The sequence below is a fragment of the Corylus avellana genome, chromosome ca11, assembly GCF_901000735.1.
Source record: "Corylus avellana chromosome ca11, CavTom2PMs-1.0".
Classification (NCBI taxonomy): Eukaryota; Viridiplantae; Streptophyta; class Magnoliopsida; order Fagales; family Betulaceae; genus Corylus; species Corylus avellana.
The window spans coordinates 18259782-18286478 of record NC_081551.1 but is presented as its reverse complement, the minus strand read 5'-3'; the positions used below and the strand labels follow the sequence as shown (position 1 = coordinate 18286478).

Genomic DNA, 26697 nt, shown 5'->3' with positions numbered 1-26697 from the left:
AGTGTAAGACCTGAACTTTAATATGGTCTGACGCTAAATACAAGACAGTGATTGCCGTTGCCTTTCTGCTCGAGCTGTCCAATATTCAGTTAAAACTGCTGGACAGAATTGTGATAATTAAATTGCTGACTATATATGTGCTGCTGCTGAGGATATCTTGTCATAGCTAGTTGCTGCTTTCTATATGATATGGGGTTTCAAACCTCTTCTGGTCCAACTGAAATTACACGGCAGTTGGAACTTGAAACATCTAGGTTTGGTTGCCCATGGAGAGTATTTCTCATTTCTGAGGTTATCATAGCTCTTCATGTGTGTATTAGGAGAAAGAATTCTCTGCATGGTCAAAATTGTGCACATGCTTGACGCTAGACTGTAAACCTAAGAAAACTGACAAGTATCAAAACCTAAACCTTGTAATATAATTTTGTTTGAAGACTTTCACCTCTCTCTCTCTAAATCTTTACTTGATTTTATATATATGGAGGATATATTTGCAAATAATGGTAATGTCCAAAAGTTAAAAACAAGACTTGGTTTTGTAGCAGAAACAAAATAATTGATTTCATAGGTTGTTTAAGAAAATCTTCTTATAGGTAGAAAATTTTCTCTATGTCCTCTTTTTTTATCCTTTTGGTTGTTTTCCATATTTGGTGTTGAAAATGGAAAAGGAATGGAAAGGAAGGAGTGAAGTAATACAAAAGAAATCTGCAGTTGATGCTTAACGTGTAACACAATTATGAGATAAGTGTGTAAGTAAACATGATCAATTGAAATGTTAATTAAAGCACTAGTGGACAGTCTCCTTTTCATAATACCACAGTAGAGTTGCTACATAGTTGCAGATTATTTTATAGTATGTGACATTGATTTTTTGAAAGGATGTTTTTGTCATTTTGCATCAGCAATCAGAAGGCTTAAATTTATTTGTTTATTACATTGTGCAGAAGCATAGAAAAGTCATAATCTGACATCAAATCCTTGCACTATTTAGTTTTAGATAAGTAAATGGACAAATCTAGAGGTGGGTGCAGTAATACATGTGATTCAACTTAAAAGAGACACAAGTTGATGGGATAGATTGTAGAAGCATCCAAATTATTTACTAATCCTTTTGAATGCTGATTATTCAAAGCAAACAAAATGCTATTTTCTAGGAAGAAAAAATGGCCTTGACAAATCCTCCAATGGAGTTGATTTCAGTTGGTGTTACTATGTCACTAGAGTCTTTTCCATGTCTGGCCTTTTCTATCCTTCGACTAATGAGGGGTTAATTGCTCCTATCAGGATGAATGGACAGGGGAGCAAAAACTGCAATATACAGATGTTCCAGAAGATATTGAACCTGAAGATATTCGGCCTATGGGGAACTATGCTGTTTCAATAACGTGGCCTGACGGATTCAGCCAGGTGACTTTACATTTGAATCAATGGTTAATAATGGAAAGAAGAAAATTATATGATGGATTATTATTGTTGCTGTAGAGTTAAATTTTTGACAGAGACTACCATCAATTTCATGGCAAACCTAATACCTTTCTTTGACCACAATACAAAAGGCTTGACATTTGAATCAATGTTTAATCATAGAAAGAAAATTATATGATGGCAATCATTCAATAACCAATATATGGCTAAGTAGTATCTTTGAGTCTGATTCTTGCTACTTAGTCTAAATGGAAATTTTATAATATTCTAAACCTAACTTTTATATGAGCATTGCCCATGTACAGATGCGTACCTGCTAGGCAACAACCTTAGATACATGCATGCGTAAGCTGATAGGAAGAGATGAATTTAATTATTTAATTTATATTCTAACAAGCACGTCTCCCGACTTATTTGTATTCATTGTGAAGGAATAATAGGTTTAACAGATCTGTTCTTCCTTACGTGTTCTAATTCACTATCTTTTTTCTATCTAATGTTACAGATTGCACCCTATGATCAGCTCCAAATGATCGAACGGTTAGTTGATGTTCCTAAACCAACTCCTACACCGGCATGATACCATCACTGTAATTTATTGGTTGGATTGGGACTGCATCAATTCAATGCCTTTGTTCAAGTTTCAAATCCTTTTTCTTTTTCCTCATAATGACTAGAGAGATTAATAGGTCATTCTAAATAGTTAACTGGTTTTTATTAGTAATACCTCCTGAGATGTTCCTCTTTTCTCAATATTTTTTATTTTTTATTTTTTTTTCCTTTCTAAAGAATTTAGGCAATTATGTATGAGAAATTCCTATTGTAAATTTTTTGCTAAATGCATGCAATATATTTCCTGTTATCAATATTTTATTCTTTTGTTAAAACGACTGGTAGGAAATCAGGATGGAGCATCTGCTTTTTTATGTTCTTACAATGGTTGAATTTCATTCAAAAAAGTTCTGCAAATAGTCATTAGTGATTCAAAGTTCACTTGCACGCTTTCATAACGGTAAAGTTCAATGAGTAATGCTACAAGTACTCACTCTTCCAATCGTACTCTCATACACCCTTAGGTGGCATATACTCTCACTATTAGATTTACGATAAATTATTATTGGATTTTGATCTAATGGTGAGAGTGTGAGTCACCTAAAAGTGTGTTAGAATGAAATCAAAAGAATGTGAGTATGTGTAGCATTACTCAAAACTCAGTAAAAAAGCTTCTAATTCAAACAAAGGTACTCATATAATTTAAGCGCTCAAGCTCAGACTGTTGTTTGCATATTAATTGAGCACAATGGCCAATGAACTGTGACGAGAAGTGATAGAGAGGGGAAGACTACTAATGATCGAGCCAATGGTTGAACAAATGGATTCGGAAATGGATAATGAGGAATCTAACTCGAAAGATTAAGAGAGTTGATGACAATGAAGATAAGGTGGCAATTACTACACATGCACTTGAACCATGAGCACAAATAACTTCCTCGATAAGGGTATTGCTAAAACACTCTCAATTCTAGTGAAGCGTTGAAAATTATTATGATCTACAGTATTTCACATAACTTAAATGCAATCTTAACCATACGAGGAGCGGTATGACATCTCTGTCGGCATTAAACAGAATTAGGAACCGTCCTATTAATGAGGTCACCTGTCTCAGATATTTCCCATAGCCACTAGTAACCATGAATGCATCGTCAGCTTTTGTCAAAGAGGTCCCCCTCTATTCAGTTGGCAGCCTTCGGCGTTTAAGTGCTTCTTCGTTTATGGCCCATCAATTTTTCAAACTAACCTTTTGTCCTTTGCTCTTGTGAATACCAGGCCGTAAGGGTTCCTTTTTACCTTTTAGCTTTAATTATGACAGCCCTAATAAATCCTACTATCTTGTTGCCATGTGCAAGTGTTCTTTTATTTGGCATTCAACATATAAATCTACTTCTATCGTATATAGTAAATATAAGAAAATTAATTGGAAAATTTTCACAAATCATTTACGAACTTTCACTCATTGTGATATTATCATTTTAAAGTTTAAAAATTCTCAATTAACGGTATCAAGTTCTCAATTATTTCATTCCATTAAAATTTTCTGTTAAACAAATATGTTTTTTTTAAAAAAAAAAATAAAAAATAAAAATAAAAAAATTGGTATTTTAGAAATTTTGATCAGATTTAACAAAAAATTCTAACGGAATTAGGTAATTAAAATAAATTGAAAGTTCGATATCCTTAATTAAGAGTTTTTGAACTTTGAAGGCATAATGTTAAAACGCGTGAAAGTTCGTAAGAGTTTTGTGAAATTTTCCCAAATTAATATAAAGTTGATCTATTTAAGCAAGTTTTATGTTACTATTCTTATGTTAAAGTAGGTGAGCGTGGTCTCATAAAAACTCATTCATATTTATTGCCTAAATTATTAGTAATCTCAATATCAAATTGTTGAGATATTTTTCAAATTGCATCTAATGACTCAGATCCTCTCCATTTCAAAACAAATAAAGAGGAATATGTTCTGACCATTCTACCCTTATAAAATAAGGACGCCCCTTCTCCACGTGTAAGGCCATCGCACACTTATCATGAATAAGTGTGCTTTTGAAATTGATAATATAAACAGAGAGTTAAACAACTTTAAATCCAAATAAAGTAGTTTACAAATTACAATGAGTTGATAAAAAATAAAAAAAATAAAAAAAATAAAAAATAAAAAAGAGAAAGAAGAAATCGTTTATATCAAGTAAAAGTTCGGATTTTGGAATTTAAATTTTAAAGTGTGTGGTTGAAGTCAGACATATTAGGTCAGGAAAGATAAGCCTTAGCTTTTCACTCCTCACGTGTGTTTGATTATTTGACTCGTAATATAACTTTTCACCTACATCCCGTTGAAAATGAGCAATAATTATATGATAATTAAAGAATTCTCTTTATTTTCAAGTTGGGGTCAGACCTATTTGGTTTATGAGCGACCACAACGGCCGGTCAGAGCCAGAGGAGGAAGTATTTATTTCTTGGCCTTTTGTGGTGACAAAATCCCCGAAATACGTTGTATCAGCATGTTTTGTTGGATGTCTGTTCGGCTCTATACATTATACACCCTTGCGCGCTAGCTTCACGTGGATTGATTGATGGGGCCTTTGTTAATGAACGTTGAAAAGCTTCACACACCAACATGCACGCACGTGCGCGCGCGCACACACACACACGTAGCTTACAAATGTATGTCGGCTAATTAATCACCATCAATTTTACAGGGTTGTCTAATGTAATTTCTGGCTGTCTGGCTTTTTTTTCTTATAATTTCTTGATAATTAGAGATTTAGAAAAAAAAAAAAAAAAAAAAAAAGTAAATTTCTATGCATATTTACAAATCCTCGCATGTGATATATTAATTGTAATAGAACTTAAATATCTTAATGCATAATAATAATAATATGAGAATTTAAGATGATGAATAAGCTCCAAAGTTGTTTGTACAAAGTTGTCGGCCCTACTGTGGTCCAGCATATTGTTGTTAAAGGCTCATCTCCAACTACCATTACCGGCAGCTACCATCTTCAGCCATTGTCGCTAGCGATCTCAGTCTCCAACCGAGCTCACGCTCTAAGTTTCTCTTTGTGTTGCACATGATTATTGCTTATAATAAGTTCACATCATGTTTTCTACTTCTGCTACACTACATGATCAATTTGTAGGATTGATTGTAATTGTATTTTAATTTGATTACGGTACTTATCTTTATTTTTACATACTTCAATTCTCCTATAGATAGGAGTATTTTATATTGTAAATATGATCAAATAATAAGAGTAAGATATAGCTCTTTTGGACTATTTCCTAGTGGTGGATGTAAATCATTGCCTACGTTTTCTCTCTTTTTTCTCCTTTCTATTTAATTTCCATTTCATTATGAGTTTTTTCAATATATACATATATAATCATGTATGCGAGTGAAAATATATAATTTTTTGTCAAGAAAAGTTTTCGTTTTTTTGTTTGTTTGTTGTGTTTCTATCCTAATATTCACATAACCGAGTGACCCACGATCAAAGAGCACCAATAAAAAAATACAAAAAATTATATAGAAAATATATAAAACAAAATCCTCGATTGCGGCCTCATATAATGGTGATTTTTTTTTTCTTTGTCTCTTTGCTTACTGTCTTTTCATTTTCCTTTTATATATATATATATATATATATAGTGCTCTAGAACAAAATTAACATCGATTGCGGCCTCATATAATTGTGATTTTTTTTTTTTTTGTCAGTTTGCTTATTGTCTTTTCATTCTTCCTTTTCCCATGTTTTGCATGATTAAAGAATCTTCTCCTCTATGTTAGAAGCCAAATAAAAAAAAAAAAAAAAAAAAGTATTAAATCCTTTCACATGCAAAGATCAAACAAAAAGGTTCGATTTTTGCCGCTCCAAACAAGACGTATACCTTCTAAAGTTGATGGTCCCAGAGGCGGCATTGAAGCCAAAAAGTTGCAAATATCCGACTAGTGAGGGAAAAGGATGTCTCCATTTTAAAATTTCTCTATTTCTTCTATTTAGTACATTTTAAAGCATATTGCAATTTAATGTATTATTATTATTAAAATTTTTGAACAACACTACCCTTCAAATACACAAAATAAAAAAAATAAAAAAAATTTAAAATGGAGGCACTAACTAGCTACACATACTTTTTGGTTTATATACGCATCATCTATCCATTTTGTTGCTCCAACCATAAAGCAATTGCTACTGGGCTTTCTCTCCATTGGGTAGATGTGAATTTAAAATTTTGTAGTTTGGTTTGTTTTGACGTAAAATATTTTAAAATATATATTATACATACTACTTTTTAGTATTTGGCATAGTATAAAATATTGGTGACATTGAAAATATTTTGGTTGACTGAAAACAATTACATTCATAAGCTATAATATGGTGTACGCTTCTCATCTGCTTAAACTATTTTTCACCACTCTCTCACACCCCCGAACAGATTATTGTGAGAGGACCGCTTATGAAGCTTACCTGTCCAAGCAGGTCTTATGCTACCAAACACCTGCTTAGGCAAGTGGGTCTCACAAGGACCCACTCACAATTGTTTGTCTAATATTTGAAAGCAATATGGGCCGATAATTGTATTAGATCTCAATCTTATCTCTGAGATACTTTCTTCCTTTTCATCTCTTCTTCACTCTCTCTCTCTCTCTTCACCACAACTCCTCATATTATATGAAAATATAATAAATATTTGTTGATTTTTCATACGAGTCGAATGCCAAAAAAATATTTTTCAAACAATTTTCAAGATTGCAAAAAACTAGCAAAAAATAACCACTTTTCTCAAGTTAAAAAATATTTTACGCCCAACAAAGAGAATCTACTCGGAATCTCATAAAACATTATGAGTATAATGTTTATGTCAACTTGTCAAACACGATTCCTCCTTCGAACTTAAGTGCAAACTTTATTTATTTATTTATTTATGTTGGCAACATTGAGTACATCAGAATTAATAGCTCATCATATAATTGCATCACCGAAATGTGTAACACAATTACGTGTACAAATAGGTTTTTATTTTTTTATTTTTTTTAAGGGAAGACATTTCATACTCATTCATTGACGAAAAGATCGCAAGCAAAAACTCCTACAAACAGAACAAAAAGTTTTGAAACAAATCATAGCCAAAACTACGAGGTTACCGACATCAAAGATACATACATTATAAATCAAACATTCAAGACCTATCAATGACATTAACATCAATGACATTAACATCCGTTAATTCATGACTAGTCTTCAGTTTTAACAACAGATCTGTTCTAAACAGACTCAATCCAATGCATAGGTAACTCTTATTCCTCGGCCCTGAGAACAGAAAACTCCCATACCGAAACTCATCCTCCTCAATCCGATAGTCAGGATACCGTTTACATCCACAACTCAAGGGTTTGGGCCAAAAGCGAATACCCCACATATCATCAAGTGAGCAGATTAAGAGAGAGGACATAGCCTTATTACAAGCAACAAAAACAGAAACAAAAAACCACAAGAAAATAGAAAAAACAGGCAAGAAATGAACCGGGAAAAACTGGAAAAGAAATACAATGAAAAAGTGACAAAAGCAAAAAAACCACAAAAACAAAAAGCGACGCCGGAAGAAAACAAGCCTCAGAGCGAGGCTGCTGGAAAGCGACACAAGGAGGCAATGGACACGGACAGAGCCAGAGCGCGAGTCTACGTGGGTTTGACGAGGGACAGTAGATCGGGCTTAGACCACTTCGATCCAAGATCCAAGCCAGAACCAAAAAATGACTTGGCGAATCTGAGCTTAGTGGCTGTAGGAGAGGGGCTAAAACAAAAAATGGGACAAAGGAGAGGAAAAAGACGAAAAAAAAAAAAAAAAAAAACCAAAATAGTTTAGCTCATAAAGTGAGAAAAAAGAGAGGGAAGGAAGCAAAAGATGAGGAGAGGAGAGGAACGAAAGATCAAAAGTTCTCCCCAACCCTAACAAAGAGGGAATTTGCAAAAAATTGCAAATATCCCACAAGTGCGGCACTAATCAATGTTGTCGGAGCAAAAAGGCATTAACAAAGAGGCAATTTTTGGAAGGTATCGAAATCGACCAAACTGGTTTTTAATCAATGTTGTCGTTACTAGCACCAATTGGGGAAAAAACAATTTTAAAGCTGCTCCCCATGCCCATCATCAACCTTAATTAAGTGGGTGTACGTTATTATTATAATTATTATATAATCTTTTATATATTTTACAGGCCACATATTTAATTCCCACTCATAATTAGTTGGCTGGTCATTCGCCCTCGTTATTTTTTTATTAACATAAAAAAAAAAAAATCCTTTTATAACTTTATTTCTTTTAAAAAATCAGAATAAATCTAATGTTTTTATTGCACACAACTGTATTAATGTGTTGTCAAGGACTTGACATCGTATCCCCATCAAGTTGTTAGCCACTTAATTAGTTGACGTTATTGGTACTTTAGTCCTAATTTGAATGTATAAGCTTAAAACTTATCAACACAAGAGTCGTGATCCGGAGAGGTTCATCGGTAACATCAAACTTTTTTTAAAAAAAAAAAATTATCAGTAAAGTAAAATAAAGGAACATTTATTTAAATATTTAGATTAGATTACATGGCATAATATAAGCCATTAAATATTAATGGTAAACCAATACTCTCCATTTCACTTATTTATAGGGCTACACATACGCCATCAATATTCATTATCCACATATGCAAATGCGTATGTATCCACGCTTTGTAATTTGTATTTTTTTAGATGAGCTCATCATGGATTGTTCATATTTTCTTTATTATTTTTAAACTGGAATATGAAATCAATGTATAGATTTCATCAAAAAAAAAAAAAAAGATCCAAAATATTTTCAAAATCATTTAAAATATGACCTAATAAAACCCAAAAAAGCTTACTACCTGATATGCTGGTAGCGTTTAATAACCACAATGATATTGGTTAGTAATTGCATAATGCAGATGTGAATACGGGTTAATGTAAATGTAGTTATAATTTTTGTCAATAACTGCAACTACATGGATCCACAATTATATAGTTTTCACTATCACATAAAAGCCGGATCCCAGCTGCATTTCCCGCTCTACTTATTGTTGTTATTTAATTTAATTTAATTTTTTTTTAAGGGGAGGGGGTAAATTTGTATTTAGATGAAGTAGGAAAAAAATAAAGATTCATGCATCTGGCATTTGTGATATGATAAGGAACGTGGTGGGGGCATGGCAGCTTTAATGGCGAAAAGCTAAGGCTTGGACTGATATAGGGTCTCAATGTCAGATAAATATCAGCAGAAGAAGACAAAAGGGTCCTTTTGGTGTCTGAACACAACTGCTCCTCATAAATCCCACCTCTTCATTATTTGCTTTCTTTTGATTGACCCCACACTGCAGCAGCCAGCAGGCTTGTTTGCTTTTCTTATTGCCAGGGGCCAAAAACTTCTTTTTACAAATCCCTAATTAATAGGGATACGAAAATTTTGTTTAGGATCTCATTTCCATTATATATATATATATTAGTTTTTTTTTTTTTGTAAGAATATATATATTAGTTTTAAGGAATGAAGATTCCAATCATTTTTTATTTTTGTTTTTCATATTTAATATCAATTGAATTAATAAAGAAAAAAATTAGGCGTTATTCTAATATTCTTTTGGCGTCTTCTTAACTGTGATGTGATTTTTAAAATCACCAATAAATTAAAAGTCAATAATAATAATCTCAAATTCAACGATAATTTTTAAAGTCATATCACAGTTGGGAGGATATTAGGAGAACACTAGAAAAATGCTTAGCATTTCCCATTAATAAATGTGAGATAGTCTTGATGGGGGAACATGATCCTTTCCAGTCCATTTTAGATTGAAGAATATCCAGTTAATGGTCAAGATCTCTTTTATAAATAGGACATCTGTCCCTTTAATAAAAAATAAAAAATATATTATATATTTTTAAAAAATTATAAAAAATTAAAGGGGTGACTGGCCACATTGGGGCCGGCCAACACCCTAGTTGGGGCTGGGGGGTGGCCCGGCCACCCCCAAGGGCCAGATCTAAAAAAAAAAATAATAAATTTGTTTGCCCCCTTGGGGTGGTCTGGCCACCCCCAAGGGCCAAACGATATATATATATAGTTTTGGTTTAGGGGGTGGCCGAACCACTTGGGGGGTGGTTCGGCCACCCCTGGCCAGCCATTGGGAGAGCCACCCCTAACTAAAATGGGATGGTCTGGCCACCCCCTATGGCTAAGATGGGGTGGCCAGCCACCCCTTATTTTTTTAATCTGAAATATTATTTTTTTATTTTTTATTTTTTGTAGTGGGACAAGTGTCCTATATGTGGCTATAAGATTTCTAAGAAAAAATTTCAACCATGAACTGAATATTTTCCAATCCATTATGGACTGGAGATGATCCTATTCCCTTGAAGAGAGTTGCGGATCAAAATTTCATGCAATTTTTATGAAGCTGTAGTTCTCAAATTACCAAATTCAGGTCGTTTCTTGTATCGAATATTCGAATGGCTTAAAAAATGCTATTTATTTAAAAGATGACATGTTACTGATAAAAGATTGAGTATATTTTCATCATGACATTCTTGCTCTTTATGATGTAAAAAAGTTTTGAACTTGAAGCCGTCTTTTGATTTTATGAAGAATAAACATATTTGCAAAAGTAAAAATAAGCATTTTGAGAGAAAAATTATTTTTAATTGCGTTGATTACATGTTACAATTTTTAATATGTGGCATTTTTTAAGCCCTTCGATGGAAGGAAAGGCTTGAAATTGCGTAATTTAAAAATCTATAATTTATTTTAAAATTTGTCTCGGCCAGGTGGTCCCATAAAAGAATTTTTCATATTTGCTACCCGAATTGTTAGCAATCTGAAAGTAAATTATTGGAGATCTACATCTAAATTTAATAATATATGTATATTGTCATATGATTCACTCAATTTAGCTTTTTTCCCCCACTTTTTTTGTTCTTTTCATAATGGAAAATGATATTATTATTATTTTTTTTCTAAATTGAGTTGCAGAGGTTGGAGAATAGGATCCTCTCCAATGCAATTTATTAATAGATTAGATAAAAGAAATTTCTTCCGATCTAATTCTAAAGGAAAATTTTATCCAATGAAATAAAAATCTCTAGTTCTTCTAGAATTTCATGCTCTGACAAGTCAAATATAAGGCCTCTCCCACTCTTAAAGGTTGAAAGATCCCGTCTGGTTTTTTGTTTTTGTTTTTCCCTTTTCTTAAAAAGGTGAAAGAAAACCATGACTTCGAAGCCTGAGGACTTATTTGGGATTCTCTTTGAAAAATAAAATTTTTAAGTTAAAAAAAGTTTTCGGGCAAAATTTTTATATTTAAGTTTTAACTAAAAGTACTTTTTGATCATTTTTAGGCTTTTTAGACCCTTAAAAGCAGTGTTAATTTTTTTACTAAATAATTACTTTTTTTTTTCAAGCAAACTTTTTGAGTGTTAAAAGTACTTTTAAACCCTTCAAATGCAATTTCAAACAGATCCTAAAACTAAATTAAATGCATTATTGATCCTAAGCGCAAATTTTGGATCCTATTCCCACTTCCCAGAAGACCTCAAAAGTCAAAGTCACTAATTAATCATCATAACGTCCACACTAAAATTAATCTCCTTCGTCAACTGTTATTACTTTTTTTAACCTCCCTGCTAATGGAGTGCCGAGATTGGCTCTCCCGACGTTTCTCATCTCCAGCCAGCAATAATAAGGTGCTCTAACTCTTTAATAATGGCGTTAGACCAGCTCTTTTTCCCTTTTACTTTTCCACCTGCTTAGCTCTACTCATCAAAATGTGAGGTGCATGCCAAAAAAAACAACAAATTCTTTTGACTTTTCCACATCCTCATTTCCCCTCACATATTTTTCTTTTTGACTTAAAAACAGTTCATTTAGATATTTATTTATAGTGATTGATTTCTTGGTGTTATTGACAAGAAATATCGTAATAAGTCCGTTTTTAAAGGGGAATTTTACTTAATATTTATATTATTCGATATCAGAGTATGAGATTGGATTAAATACTGATAAATGAGAGAAAAAAAATACGATCATCAAGTCAATGACAATAAAATAATTTTACCGATAATTTATATGAAAAGAGTGTAATTATTTCATTTCATTCTTTCTTGAGGTCGACCTATCCATTTGGTCATTCGGCTACTGTCTCATATCTTGATAGTGAAGTGATGGATTCAAAAAGTAAGATTCAATTAATGCCAATTAATTTAGTTGAACAAAGTCGCTTGTGCTTTTATATATACTTGAAAAATGTATTAATTCTTCTTAATTAATTTAAATTTTCTCAATAAAATTATATTAATTACAAATTCAACTCTATATATGTACATGTATAGCAGGCCTGAAAAGTAATGTTACTGTATATGTTAATTAACCAACATATACAGTAGTTTTCTTTATTTAATTACAAATAAGCCACTCTTTGTTCTATATATTGAAGGCCAAACGAACCGCAAACAGCACCAAGCAGCTTTTAGCTTTTTATCTACTACCTTCTTAGTATTTCTTCGCTGTTGTTGTTTTCTTCTTGTTCCGAACATGGTGTTGCTAGACAAGGGGCTCTCAACTGCCATGAACACGAAAACAGTTGGCTCAGGCAGGGAAACCATAGTGGGACAAAATCCTGCCCGACTTGGCTCAACACTTCCGGGTTGTTGTTTTCGACTGGAGCTTTTCCGGTGCTGTTGAGGATCACACCCTCTTCAATCCTCTCAAGTACTCTTCCTACGATGCCTTTGCCAATGACTTAATCGCTCTCCTTGATGAGATGAACCTTCAATCTTTGGTCTTTGTTGGGCACTCCATGTCCGGTATGATTGGATGCATCGCTTCCATCAAAAGACCCGAGCTTTTCAAGCAGCTCATACTCATCGGAGCTTCCCCAAGGTATTTACAAAAATAAAAACGTCTCTCTTTGACTCTTTCTATTGCTAATTGCTTTCTCTTTTGGGAAGTTTTTGTTTATCATCTCTTCTCTAGCTAATTCTCTTTGTTTGTTGTTATATTTTCTCTTTTCTTTCCATTTCTTTCGCTTTCTCTTTCTCTTTTTGGAATATGATTCAAGCATACCCATTTAATTGCAAAGCCTCTTCTTTCGAGATGGTTTCATTTAATACCCGGAGAAATGTTATTTAATAGACTGTTATATAACTTGAATTTTGTTAAGTTAAAATATTAATTATTTTAGAAGTTTAAATTGATAGAAAGAAGTAAATTCAATGATTTAATCAAATATTTTTACCCTTCTCTTCATAGGTGGACTTGATCGTAAAATATTTTAATTAAATAGAAGTGAATAATAGAGTTAAGATTTGAAATGATACTTTTTTTCTATGATACAATGTTAAATCATCACACTGAAAATCAGTCTTTTTTTTTTTTTTTTACCAGCCTTTGTTCATGAGGTTTTTACTGCCAAATCATCTAAATCATCTCAATTAATGTGCTTACGCACGCCAAATATGACATAAAGAGGAGCCTTCTTCTGTTTTAGTTTCTTTCTTTTTATGTTTTTGGTAGAAGAGTAACGACTGATAATTAAGTACATGGACATGGATAATATGTAGAAGAGGTGAAAACCATGACGTCTAGCTCTAACCTAGCTAACAACTAACTGGATCTGTTTTGAGTGTGCGAATGATGAATATTGAATAAGGTTGTAATTTGATGTACTTTATCCTCTACGATGAGCCAACCTAACACGTGGACCCAAAATACATATGGTTGTTGAATGTTGATGGTGCCGGACTCCTTTGTCTTGTTCTTTTTTATGTTAGGTTTATATATATTTGTGGCCCATGGCCAATGAATTGTTAGTTTCTCTTGTCCACAATTAAAAAAGGGAAAACTTAACATCACAGAGACCACTCAAGTCTAATCCGAAAATGAGATACAAAATTACTAATCATTCAATTCTTCATGTGTTTATATATATATATATAAAATTATGTATATATATTGTACATATGTTCAAATTGCTAGTTATGTCTCAAACAAATTAACAAGTCCAAAAATGTCTCATGCTACATTATGGTACGTATATAGGTACATAAACATTGATGATTATGAGGGGGGTTTTTCAAAATCAGACATTGAGCAGATAATCTCAAGCATTGAAACCAATTATGAGAATTGGGCTACAGGATTTGCGTCTCTTGTGGTGGACCCAAAAGATCCCCTCTCGGTTGATAAGTTTGCAAAATGCTTGAAAAGAATGAGACCAGAAGTGGCACTGCCTTTGGCTAAAACTGTGTTTTACAGCGATGAACGAGACATTCTCGACAAGGTTGTCACCCCATGCACTATCATTCAGATCACCAATGACATCATCGTCCCGAATTCTGTTCCATCCTACATGCAGAAGAAAATCAAGGGAAAATCGACTGTGGAGAACATCGACGCCGACGGCCATTTTCCACAGCTCACTGCTCACCTCCGCCTCCTTGATGTGCTACGGAGTGTCCTGGGCTTCGATATTTGTCATACTCAAGAGCATGTATAAGCTAATTATGTCTATGTCTATGTTTTGGACGGTGATTCACGGTAGTTATCTGTATGAATTGTTAGTATTTGAAAACGTAATGTGAGAAACTTTATATGGAATTTACCGCTCAAATAAATTTATCTCTCACATTATATGCTCAAGTTGCTAACAATTTAGACTGTGAATCGTTATCCTAGGTTTCTCGCATAGTGTGATAACAAATAAATGCCCATATGGATATGGATAACTTCATGGGATAGGAGACGTAGGAGATGTAGGAGATGGTTTGGCCTTGAATGGTGTGTTTGTCTTTATTAGAGTTTGAGTTGTTGGTATTTAAAGCTTTGTGAATTACTTTATCTTGGTCTTTTTGTCTTCTTGAGCGATGTGTTGCTTGTAAACAAACTGGTGGAAAGAAATTGCTTCATGTCTCTGGGTCTGGGTGGGTGTTAACCTATCAGTACATGTGACTGGCCGGAAGAGATCAATATTGCTACATGTATGAAATCTCTTAAAGTTTATACACCAATTATGTGAATCAAATATTTCATTTCAAATCCCAAAATGACCATATTTTTCACTCATTCTTTAAAATATTATAGGAGTAATGTTACTCTTAACATCTGTTTATCAACACTCATACTTATATTACATTCAGTTGATATGACATGTTTTAAATGATTTATCATGTCAGTCACTTAAAAAAATAAAAGTGTAAGTCGTTTAAAATATATCAAGTCAACCGATATGACATGCATATCATAAATAAGTGTGAATAATAGCATTATTCATATTATGATAGTTTATTTGGTGTTTTTCTCTTGATGATAACCACACAAAATAAAGAAAATGAAAATGGCAAGCATGCATGTGTAAGGAAGGCATCATCATAAAGATTAGCAGGCTCAAGAGCTTGGACTGAAATTCTAAATGGAGAAACCAAACCAGGGCCATGAACAAAGCTAGGGCCTAAGCCCATCACTGACCCATGTAATAAAGAACAGCTGGTGACCTAGGCCCAGCCCAAGTGTAATCGTTCTATATATGCCAGAAATTGTGAGCCCTTGACTACATTAAAGTTACCTTGAAAAACCGTAGAAATTTTGTTTTTTTACATGTTGGCACAAGGAAAAAAAAAAAAAAATTGAACCAGTAATTTCTGCTTCAGAAGGCGTAGTTCCTTTGAGCTACTCCTTAAAGACAAAAATCTTACAAAATTGTGATACAAAGTTAACATGTTTATACGACTTTTGCCCTCTATTTAGAGGAATGCAATATATTCAATTTCTATTTAATAAGTGTCGTTAAACGCATAGAATATTTAATTGAAATACGATATGAATAATGGAGACACAGTTTGAAGTCGTGACATGTGTTTTGATATATGTTAAATCAGCACTTACCTGAATGTCTTCCCCTTCAAAAAAATCAGCACTTACCTTAAAAATTTAAACTTATAAAAATATACAAATTTAATCATTTAATTAATACTTTAAAATGTGTCAACGTTAACTCTATGTATTCCTTTAAATGCACAAATTTTATCCTTATAATTAAATGATAGTCTTCATTTATAATATCTTGTTTCAAAAAGAATGGCAGTATTGCACACAAGTGAACTGCCGGTGGTCAATCTTATTTTACAAATTAACCATTAGATTTGTAGGCTTATATAGACTCCATATAAGTCAGTAGTAGACCCAACAAATTTAATGGTTGATATATTAAATTTATAAAAAAATATAAAACAAATATAAAAAACTTATCCACAAATAGCATTTCTCCGTTCAAAACTGTGAGGGTAAATCGGTGAATAATTAGTGAAATACCTTTCTCACTCGCATGACTCCTTTTCACTCAGAAAAACGGCAATGAGAAGCTTATTCGGAGCATCTCAAATCCTCGCCAAATCATCGTCTCTCTTCGTGAACCCAACCACTCGATCTCAGCGGCGAAAATCGCTCAGCTTCTCTTTCTTCAAAACCTCGAAAGCCTCTCTCTCTTTCAGAACCTTCGCGAGCATGGCCGCTATTGACGAGTTCGTCAAGGGAAGCGTTCACCCGAGCGGCGTCGCAGTGATCACCCTCGATCGCCCCAAGGCTCTCAACGCAATGAACCTAGGTCCCATTTCCTCTTTGAATTATAAGCTCAAGCAGTAATTATTTAATCATAAGGGTACTGTGTTTTAGGTGAAATTCGTGCAACTATTTATGCTTATAGATAAATGATTTGGATGATTTGGATGTTTATTTTTGTGTTAGGAAACTCTATTTTTGTGTGTTTAGGGTTCTTAGAGTTCAAATTTGTAGAATGAAAAAAAAAAATCGAGATTTTTGTGGAAGTAAATGATTCTTCGTGCTGATGATGGTTGTGGGACAGTGGGACGCAATTTTTGTAATTGGTGGGGGGAATGTGGCCATTTTCCTATCAAATGGAAGCTATATACTATACTAAGCGAAAGTTCTAGGATTGGTTTATTCAAAGTTGATCAAAACTTGCATCTGTTTACAAGTAATGATGAAAACAAACTCAATTAGTTGATGAACTGACAGGGAAAATAGAAAAAATTGTGGTGTTTAAGTTAAGGCTTAATGTCTTTTTTTGATGAATAAGTTAAGACTTAATGTCTTTTTTGGATGAATAAGTTAAGGCTTAATGCCGAATGTTGGTTATTGATGTAAATAATATACTTGTGCTTTTCTTTAGCAGCTGGGTTCGCTTTATATTTAACTTGAAACTTATTCGTAATGCAGATATGGATATAAGATATAAAAAATTTCTTGATGAATGGGAATCGGACCCGAGAGTCAAATGTGTTCTGGTTGATAGCAGCTCGCCTCGTGCCTTTTGTGCAGGTAACGTGGAGAAAATAAGTCTTATGTAGATTGTTTGTTTCTCAACATTTTTCTACCACCACCATTTGTTTTCACGCTATACCCTGAATTTGATTTAGCTTTAATATCTTTGCCATTTATATTTGGTTTTTTGCTTCTGCGGTTATTTTTGATATCCAAGCGTTAGGTAAGGTTTTGAGGGTAACCATTCATGGCCAATGCAGGAATGGATATTAAAGGGGTTGTTGCTGAGATTCGAAAGGACAAAAACACACCTCTTGTGCAGAAGGTTTCTTTATGATGCTTGTTTTGTGCTACAAGCGTTTCTTTCCTGAGTGCTTATTTTGATTGTAGTTGATATGCATTATTTGCTCTGTTTTATATTCTGTTGCTTCTTTTCTTCTTTTTTATGTTGCATTGTTGTATTATATATGCAATTTTTCTTTAATTAGTTGGCTTGCTTAGTTTGTTGTCTATTAGTTAGATGATAATAAAGATCTTAGTTTATCTGCAGGTGGTGATGTGAAGCAGATCACAACCAAAAAACAACTATCAGATATGATTGAGGTCTTGTGTGCTTTTGATAACCTTAAACTTTGTTAAAATAACACTAATTCAAAGTAACTGCCATGTCAACTATATTTTTTGCAATTCGAGTTCTGTTCTTTTAGATAAATATCACAAATACTAATGATAGTACCTTTGACTTTACATAGAATTATTGTCTGCCTCTCAATTCCCTGACCTGTCTTACTTTTCTAAAACTTAAAGAAATGTGTGGCTCTTGCATAAAACTTTAGATGTATTTTTGATGCATTCTCATTTAGATCTTTTTAAATATATTATCACTAGTAGAAAAAAGTGTATAGACCATCTGACCTGCTGTAAGCTTGTATTCAAGTATCCTTTACTGAGCAGAATACTGGAGTTTGTTTCTGGACCTTGTTTATGTTCTCTGAAAAAAATTCCGTTCTTGTTTCTATTATTTGAAAGATATCATGATCCTGAATTTAACTTTAAACATAAAGAGTTATTTTCTGTGCTTTTAGTTGCTTTGATATTTTCCAGTATAAGTTGAAAAGCATAGTTCGATTAATATTCTGTTCTCTGCATATGCATATCTGGATTTGTATATATAACCTTCCACACATGCATTCTTTTGGGTTGGGACCTCAAAACTGACCGCTTTTTTGGCCAGTTCATAATGCTTTCTAGTTTTGGTGGTTTACTTCGATGCTTCTGTGTATGTCAGATAATATCTTTCGTCTCAGTTGGGCTGCATATCATTTCTTGATAAGCTTCCATGTCTATTATGTGCTGTCCTGCGTCTGCATCCTACATTTGTGCATGACCTATTATTTTGTTACATGAAGTTAATGCCTTGTTGTGCTGTGCATTTCTCAGGTATTCACTGCTGAATATTCTCTTATATGCAAACTTTCCGAGTACAAGAAGCCATATATAAGCTTCATGGATGGCATAACAATGGGCTTTGGAATAGGCCTATCTGGACATGGTCGTTACAGGATCATAACTGAGGTATGCTTGTGTCATATAGACAGGTGATTTAGTTTTACCAATTATATTGTATTGGCATTCTAATGTCTTTTACTTTTATCGTTGTATTGATGCATTTCAGAGGACTGTTCTTGCAATGCCAGAAAATGGAATTGGCTTGTTCCCAGATGTTGGGTTTGCATATATAGCGGCACAAAGTCCAGGAGAAGGATCAGTTGGTATTCTTTTTGTTGCTACAAAAAGCATTTCTTTCTTGTTCTTATACTGGAACTGAACATTTTTTCAATTATAGAAAGCACGAGAAGGGCTTGGCCTCATAGGAAGTGGTCATAAGTAAAACAAAGGCAAACAATTTGGAATTACAGAAGCATTGTCATCAATGTCATCTGAACTTATTGTCTCCTGACTTTTGCATTTTTCTAACTTATATTATGATTTGCAGGTTCATATCTTGGAATGACTGGAAAAAGGATTTCTACACCCGCTGATGCAGTATATGTAGGTCTTGGCACACATTTTGTGCCATCCGGGAGCTTGGGTCCCTTGAAGGAGGCCCTTTTGGCAACTACATTGTATGTCTCAGATCATCATTCTATCTGTAATTGCTATTTTTCATTTTAGTGGAATCCATTTAGCTTTTCTGTAATTCTAATTTAGAAACTCACGTTACCTTATAATTTTGATCATTTAAATTGTTTAAAATAAACAGCCATATCGCAACTTTATATATTAGAGAAGTTTTGCCTCTTTAGTTGATTTTGCTCTATGAAATTGATTTGGTGAAAGGAGGAGAACTCCATGACTTTTCTTTTGGTAAGTCAGGATTTTGTTAGTGCAGTTTTATAATTGCTGCCATTTGATTCATTCATTGTTAGTCTAGAACCACATGATAAGATTAATATATGAAGTCCAAGTGTTTGTTTTTTATGAACTCCATAGTGCATGTACCTTGTGGTTCAGGATATAATTTCCTCATGTTTATTAACTTAAAATAGATGAAAAAATTTGTTCTGCACAAAAGATGGTCCCTTAACGAAATGTAATGGTTTCTTACTAAAAAAAAATTATATCCATTTGGTACTTCAGTTCCGAGGACCCACATGAAGACATCAAAGCACTTTTGGCGAAGTACAGCAGTAACCCTGAGTCGGAGTCCCAGTTGAAATTGCTGTTACCTCATATAGTTTCATGCTTTGGTTCAAATAAGCCAGTCAAGGAGACGATTCAAGAACTGAAAAAGCATCAGCTTAGCAGTGAAGCTGCTGGTATGTTTATAAGTACCAATTGTTTTATTGGTTGATGAATGAAATGTGCATACATCTTTTTGGTTCTTCCAAAGACCAAGATGTCAAGTGGACTTTCTAACCTTTGGCTTACACAATGTTGCCCCTTTGTGCTTTCTGATTTCCGTTCTTTCCCTGGGCAGTGGCGGAGTGGGCTAATGAAGCTCTTCAAGGTCTTGGAAAAGGTGCTCCTTTTTCTCTTTGCTTAACACAAAAGCATTTCTCTAGAGTTGCATCTGCCCATGGAAAAGAGGACAGCGAATTGTCAACAGTGAGTTTTGATTTTCTTTTGTTTTTTTTTGGTAGTTTTCTTTTCCTGTGGGGCATAACTTAAGCAACGTGTATTCCTGCATCTGGTTGCTTCCAGCTAAGCAGTGTGATGAAAACTGAATACCGCATCGCTTTAAGGTCTTCTCTACGAAACGATTTTGCAGAAGGTGTCCGGGCAGTTTTGGTGGACAAGGATCAGGTTATATCATTTGCCTCTGAAGTCCCTTTCTGTATACTGTAGAAGAATGTGGAAATATGTTAGTTTTGTAAGCTTGGTTTAATGTTAACATCAAGTTAGTAATGATTTCTCGTGTTACTAGTTATATCATGCAAACTATCTTTTTAGCGTCCTAGTTATCTTCTTCTTCAGAACTTGGGGTGCTATTACTTCTAGTTTCTTCTGCAAGTAGTACCAATTTTGTATTGGCAATATTTAATGCTGTATCAGTCTTTTTTTTTGTCTTTGAGCCCTAACCAAATATATGCTGTATTTTGCTCTAAAGTTTTCTTGATTATGCCTCTGCAGAACCCAAAGTGGAATCCTGCAAGTTTGGAGGAAGTCGATCACAGTGAAGTGGAAACGCTCTTTGGCCCATTGAACCCAGAAGTGGAGGAGTTGAGAGTGTGACGGATTGCATTAGTTATTTCCAAGTTTCTCCTTCTTGCATCAATAACAGAGATGGATTGTGGATACTATTGAAATATATTTTCAGCTGTCGAAAATAAGTTCATTTTACATAAGCAAAAAGGCATCCAACTTTGTGTATGGTATTCGTCCGTGAGGATGATGGCGACTATGTTTATAGAATTTGTGATATCGTGGGCCCCCAGGAGTTCTTATTCTCTACAGCCGGACCTTGCAAATGATTGTGAATGTTTCTTCATCCATTTACTGTCTCCTCTAAAATTTAGGCTTTGAAGAACCTGTTTGAGAATGTTGAATATATATGATACATGTATATATGATCAGGCGTAGCGTTCCTAAATATGTTATCATTATATGGACCTAAGAAATTAAAAACAGATCCTTCAAACTGTTGTATTTATTTTTTCCTTTTTCCTTTTTTTATTTTTTTTATTTGAGTATAAAACTATAATTTTATATCAAACCGAGTCTTTAGTTAAGTCACATGTCAATCGACAATTGGTTGTGATATGATTGTAAGGGTGAAGTTTCTGTTAAATTGTTAGTGGTAAGGATCAATTTGAACAATAGCTTACCCAGAAGATCTCTTAAAAGATACTTTTGATTCTCAGGGATCAATTTGATATAATTACAAACCCCATGGCTAAGTAAATAATTTCACAATCTTTTAATTCACTACACGACATGTAGCAGCTTAGAACATTCTTCATTTTCACAAATATCTTGGCTTTAAACCCACAGCATGAGAAAGCTGCCAATAAAAAATTGAATTCTTACAACACTTCCTTTCTACCTTCACAGGAGAAGGCTAAAATTTAAAAAATTAAGCGGAAGAAAGAAAGGAAAACAATACAGTGAAAAAATATCATTAGGAGCAATCCCCACTCCTCAAACTTTGTAGCAGATCCAAATATCCAATATATTCAGGACTCATATATCTGCGAAGTTTGAAGATAATAATCAGAATTCTATGGTGATAATTATGCTATAGATGTGTTTCTCAAAAAAAACGTAATGCAAAAAGAAACTGTCGTAGGTCTGATTACTGGAAGGCTAGTTTAGACACCTACAGATTGATGAAACGAGGGGAAAAATCAGAAGAGATTTATCAACTTAGTGCCATAAATTAAATGATGGGTAGTGATGCCACTGGGGCTGTCTTTTTCTTTTCTGCCTTTGCACTTATAACAAGAGGCCACTGGGGATGCACTTGCAACCTTAGTCATACTTTCCCTAGGTTCTACGGATTTGAAAAGAAACGATATGTTAAAGTTCACACTCCCCTAAGCGAACTTCATATATGAGATAATTAAGGGCAAATAAGCAAGTTTTAATAAGATTCAATATGAAGCATAAATCTATAGCCCTCCATCCAGCGGAATAAGCATGAGAATTTCCAGGGAGAAATTAGACCAGAAATTCAGAATGATGTAATGACTAATTCTAGTAATCCTTTCAAAAAAAAAAAGAAAAAAGAATTCTAGTAATAGACCTTAAGCTTGTAGGTTTTTCTTCTTCTTTTTTTTGGGGGGGGTTGGGGGCAGGGGGAGAGAGTGACTTCCTCAGGCAAATAGTTCCCAAAGTGGGTCAGATTAGTTTGTTTTATATAGGAACCTTAAAAACACCCCACAATTTTCAAGGTAGCTGTACCTAATAAAAATGCAGGAACAAATCAATTAGGAGGTGAGCTTAGTTGTGAAAACCAGGACGAAAAATTCACTTCAATAATTTGTTAATGGTGGAAATTGGCAAGATGGCAACAAGTAACCCCTCCGTTACCAGAACTAGTATATGGTTGGAGGCAGAAAATCACAATGGCTGCAATATTGACACAGTTATCAGGTAGCACTAGCAGTACAGACAGTGTGTAGAAAAGGATTTTTTCTTTTTTAGGTTATTGTTCAAACTATTGATCAAAGATAATAAAATGAGCATCAGGATTTAGAAGAGCGATACCCGTGCCGAAACAAGAAATCAATAAAGACAAGAGAGCAATTTGGCTTGAAGAATTGTGTTCTCCGTATGACATTTGCTGCATGAGTCACAGGAATCAACTTGAAGCTATCCACCTCTCCATCTGTCACTCACAAGCCATTTACAAAGGGATAAAATACAACCACTCAGGATCAATTGAAAATAAATACTCATTACTGAGATGCAACCAATAAATGAAGGAGAAAAATGACAAGGGTTGAGGTTAGGAACTGATAAAAGCATTGAAGAAGGCTGTGCTTCATTTGGCCCACCTTGATTCTCAGGAATAAAACTTTCAGGAAGCTTTAAGTCATAACAAAATAGAACATCTCTCTTATATCTGTAACCATCAATGTCCATATAGGAAACAGCACCCACTGGTATAGCTCTGTAAGAGAAGCATTTCGGAACTAATCAGAGTAAGAATCCATGCTCAATCGAGGGCATCCACAACAGTTGGGTGACGTGAAATAATAATTCAGTGGCAAAAACTTACTCATTAGCAATGGATCTGGGAATTCCCGCTTCCTCTTCACATTCCTTCACAAGATTCTCCCCACAAGCAATCCCATGAGGCTGCCATTGCCATCATGTAAATATGATATTAGTGGCTGGCACAGACTCGTAATGAGCATAATATGAACTACTGGCTTCATTATATGAGCTTCATTGTTATTGTTAATTTTGTTCAAAATTGGGCATAAATTACTTGGCTCAATTCAACTGCTTCAATTTAAAAAAAGAAAGTAAATTGACGTCCAAAAATTCACAGCATGAAGGAAATCCACAGATTTCCACATGCCATAGATTTTTAATCATAATAAGGTCATTACAAACCAGTCCTCCAGCAACAAGATGATCAAGCATCCCAGGATAAGTTGCTTTCTCTTGACTTCTCTTCCCAGTCCATAAAAGTTTCTGCCCATCCCTCTCAACATAGCCATTCATTTGAACTCCATAAGCCTATAAACAGGAAAGCGTTCGAGAAAAAAAGACCAACATACATTCATCAGTAACATGATCATAACATAGTCCGGTTCATCAATCAGATAGAAAAAAACAAGACGTATTGCTTGGCGTGTTCAAAGACTGCTAAGAACAACCATGGATGGAATATGATGGTGATATTCAGGTCCATAAATTAAAATTAAACAAGTAGTCTAAAGCCAGTTGGAACAATGTACTTAATTTACAATGTTTACACAGTTAATAATACACTCGAAAGGTAATCAAGAAGTCAAGAACCCACGTAGCATACAATGCAAATTAGCTTCACTTTTTGATTCGCAGAAAGCAATTTTGTGTTTATAGGTAAATGCACTCATGGACACTCCTATCCTATGGGGTTGAACCTATGCCTATGACCTCACCTCCAGCTCTTGTTCACAGATATGTGTAACAATCTTTTTCACTAATTTTTGGTAAGATTGTTACTCATTAGCAGATAGTGAAAAATAAAATAAAATAAAATCAACATAGGGAAAGATGGTTGAGTCTAAAGGTGAAAAATCTACGATTATCGCATGTTACTGAAACGTACTAGAAGAGCATCAGAAAGATGCCAAGTACTGACCATTGAGTTTGCTTTTCAATTGATAGCATACAACCTAAAGAAATGCACATCTTTTCAAAAAAGCGAGAATTTCGAACCAAATCAAGTTGCAAGAGCCTAAACAGATTTGACACACAATCTCAAAAGCTAGGACTACAAACACCAGTGTGAAATGTGTCTCAAGAGAAGAGCGATCTCACAATGGCATAAAACACACCTTTATTCCAAAGTAAGGAGCAGCAGCACGTTCAAGCGAAAAAAATATGGGCGCACCAAAGGACGATGCCACGGGGTATAGCTGATTGAAATCAGTAAAATCTATAGTTAGCCAATAGAACAAAGGTCTTACTTCGCTACTACCAGGCTACAAAGAGTTTCAGATCTGTTTGGATTTTCGATTTCAAAACGTGCCATTCAAAAATAGCGAAATCACAGCTTTTAAAAAAGCTGAAAAAAATCGCAATCTTTTAAAATCGAACTTCCAAATTATACATTTTCTGCAATTTAGTTTAAACTCACAGTGCCAGCACTCTCAATTACATATTGGACAGTAAAAAATTAACAAAAGGGAATCAGTTCATCGCATAATCATGACTAGTACCTCGTTCCGTATACCTGGAATCAGTTCTTCTCCTAAGCATTTGACCACATCTCCAACCGCACTGGTCCTTTCCTCTGGTGTGCTCAGCATTGGGTGTAAGCTCACATGGCCACCGCAAGAACTGTCTTGAGGGAAAACAAACACATCTTGGAACTTCCTTAAATGGCTAGCGAAACTGCACAAATTTGAGAAGTACAAACAAAACCGATTCAGCAATGCGACTCAACTGACGGAGCAATTCAATTCTTAAAGAAGTTAACCAATAAAGGAATTTTCATTCTAATTCTTACCCATTATGAATATAACCAACGACTTGATCGTCGATTGCGAACGGAAGGAACTCGGATTGCTTTTCCTGCACGCGATTTCAAAGATAAATGAGACGCACTGCTCGGGCGTTTGAAGGAAAATTTTTTTTTTAAAAAAAAAAACGATCTGTTTGGTTGCTCGGAACTCAAAAACTGGGCCAAAATGCTTGTTACTTTCTTTCGCTTTGACTTTCTGGGGAACCAAACAGAGGAGAAGAGGGGCTTAACTGATCCGCGATTGCAGATTCTGATCTTCTCGAAGAAGCCTGTGAGATCCGAAGAATCGTCTGGAAGGATTTCCGGTTGAGAAATCCGGACGACGTCGTCCCAGGTGAAGGTGCCAGTGGCAGATACTGAAAGAGTGGGGGAATTTGATTTTATCGAAGTGTGAGTGGTACTAGAACGCGATGGAAACGGTGTCGTAAAAGACTTGGAAAAAGCGTGAGAAGCTTCGGAGATGAAGCGCGAAGAAGCGAGTGAGAATGGGATTTTGTGAGAGAGGTGAAGATTGCAAGTCCAGGCCATTGGAGTTTTACAGGAGGGAGAGAAGGTAACGTTTACAACGGCAGTCTTTAGCACCCCGCGCGTAGTTTTGTGGCATGTCGATGAAAAATAAATAAATATTTTTTTGTGGTATGTCGTTGTAATAAATAAATTATTTCGTATAAATTTCAATAATGTTTTTTAGGGTAGTCCCTATGAAGTTACCCCCAAAAAAAAAAAAAAAGGTTTCGGATCGGGATAATCAGCCACCCCATAATTAAAAGGATGGTTGACCACTTCATTGCTATGGAATGGTTTGGCCACCCACATTATTGGCTAGAGGGGGTGGTCGAACACTTCCAATAACTATTCACATTTGTCCGATTCTAAAGATACGAGTTTAAAACTTTGCACCGCACCATGTTGATGTACTCATTAGGGTTCAATGTCCACAACTACATTTGACAATGTATCATCTTCATCTTCATCCTCATGACCTCGCAGTCTATAATGTCCAAATGGAAGGTTAACTCACTTGCCATGGACAATAGAGATAGCCCCACTACAAGGTATGTTTCGACTTCCACCCTTCACTAATGTCTCAATGGTAGACCTGCCAGCTTGGCCACCGTTGACCATTGCTACCCAAAGGTTCCCAATGGTCAGTTTAGTACTGAATTTCAAGGCCATGACTTGGAGTTTTCG

General features: G+C 34.5%; 3 protein-coding genes across 6 annotated transcripts; 2 read left to right on the top strand and 1 right to left on the bottom strand.

The window, feature by feature from the left end:
• Nucleotides 1–12505: 12505 nt before the first annotated feature.
• Nucleotides 12506–14962, top strand: LOC132165958 (strigolactone esterase D14). The gene is given in 3 exon segments (XM_059576676.1): nt 12506–12649; nt 12651–12926; nt 14085–14962. Coding segments are annotated over 3 exon segments (804 nt in total). The 5' UTR covers nt 12506–12578; the 3' UTR covers nt 14542–14962.
• A 1380-nt stretch (nt 14963–16342) lies between these two features.
• Nucleotides 16343–21451, top strand: LOC132166543 (3-hydroxyisobutyryl-CoA hydrolase-like protein 3, mitochondrial). Of its 3 annotated transcripts, none has more exons than XM_059577376.1 (10): nt 16343–16644; nt 17277–17378; nt 17872–17924; nt 18762–18896; nt 18997–19093; nt 19318–19447; nt 19962–20140; nt 20302–20429; nt 20526–20627; nt 20955–21451. In XM_059577376.1, the coding sequence occupies exons 1-10, from the start codon at nt 16395–16397 to the stop codon at nt 21054–21056; spliced, it is 1278 nt and encodes a 425-aa protein (XP_059433359.1). In that variant the 5' UTR covers nt 16343–16394; the 3' UTR covers nt 21057–21451. The 3 variants fall into 3 exon arrangements, with proteins under 3 accessions (XP_059433359.1, XP_059433358.1, XP_059433360.1); XM_059577375.1 differs by lacking the exon at nt 17872–17924 and adding an exon at nt 17582–17646 and having other exon boundaries at nt 16344–16644; XM_059577377.1 differs by lacking the exon at nt 17872–17924 and having other exon boundaries at nt 16555–16644.
• Nucleotides 21452–21686: 235 nt separating this feature from the next.
• Nucleotides 21687–26098, bottom strand: LOC132165996 (nudix hydrolase 20, chloroplastic-like). 2 transcript variants are annotated; one of them, XM_059576732.1, is made up of 9 exons: nt 25738–26098; nt 25492–25556; nt 25202–25376; nt 24818–24898; nt 23886–24011; nt 23545–23624; nt 23321–23436; nt 23031–23151; nt 21687–22012 (listed from the first exon to the last, which is right to left on the bottom strand). In XM_059576732.1, exons 1-9 carry the CDS (start codon nt 26032–26034, stop codon nt 21943–21945), a joined length of 1131 nt encoding a protein of 376 aa, XP_059432715.1. In that variant the 5' UTR covers nt 26035–26098; the 3' UTR covers nt 21687–21942. The 2 variants fall into 2 exon arrangements, with proteins under 2 accessions (XP_059432715.1, XP_059432716.1); XM_059576733.1 differs by lacking the exon at nt 21687–22012 and adding an exon at nt 22019–22892.
• Between the last annotated feature and the right edge of the window lie 599 nt (nt 26099–26697).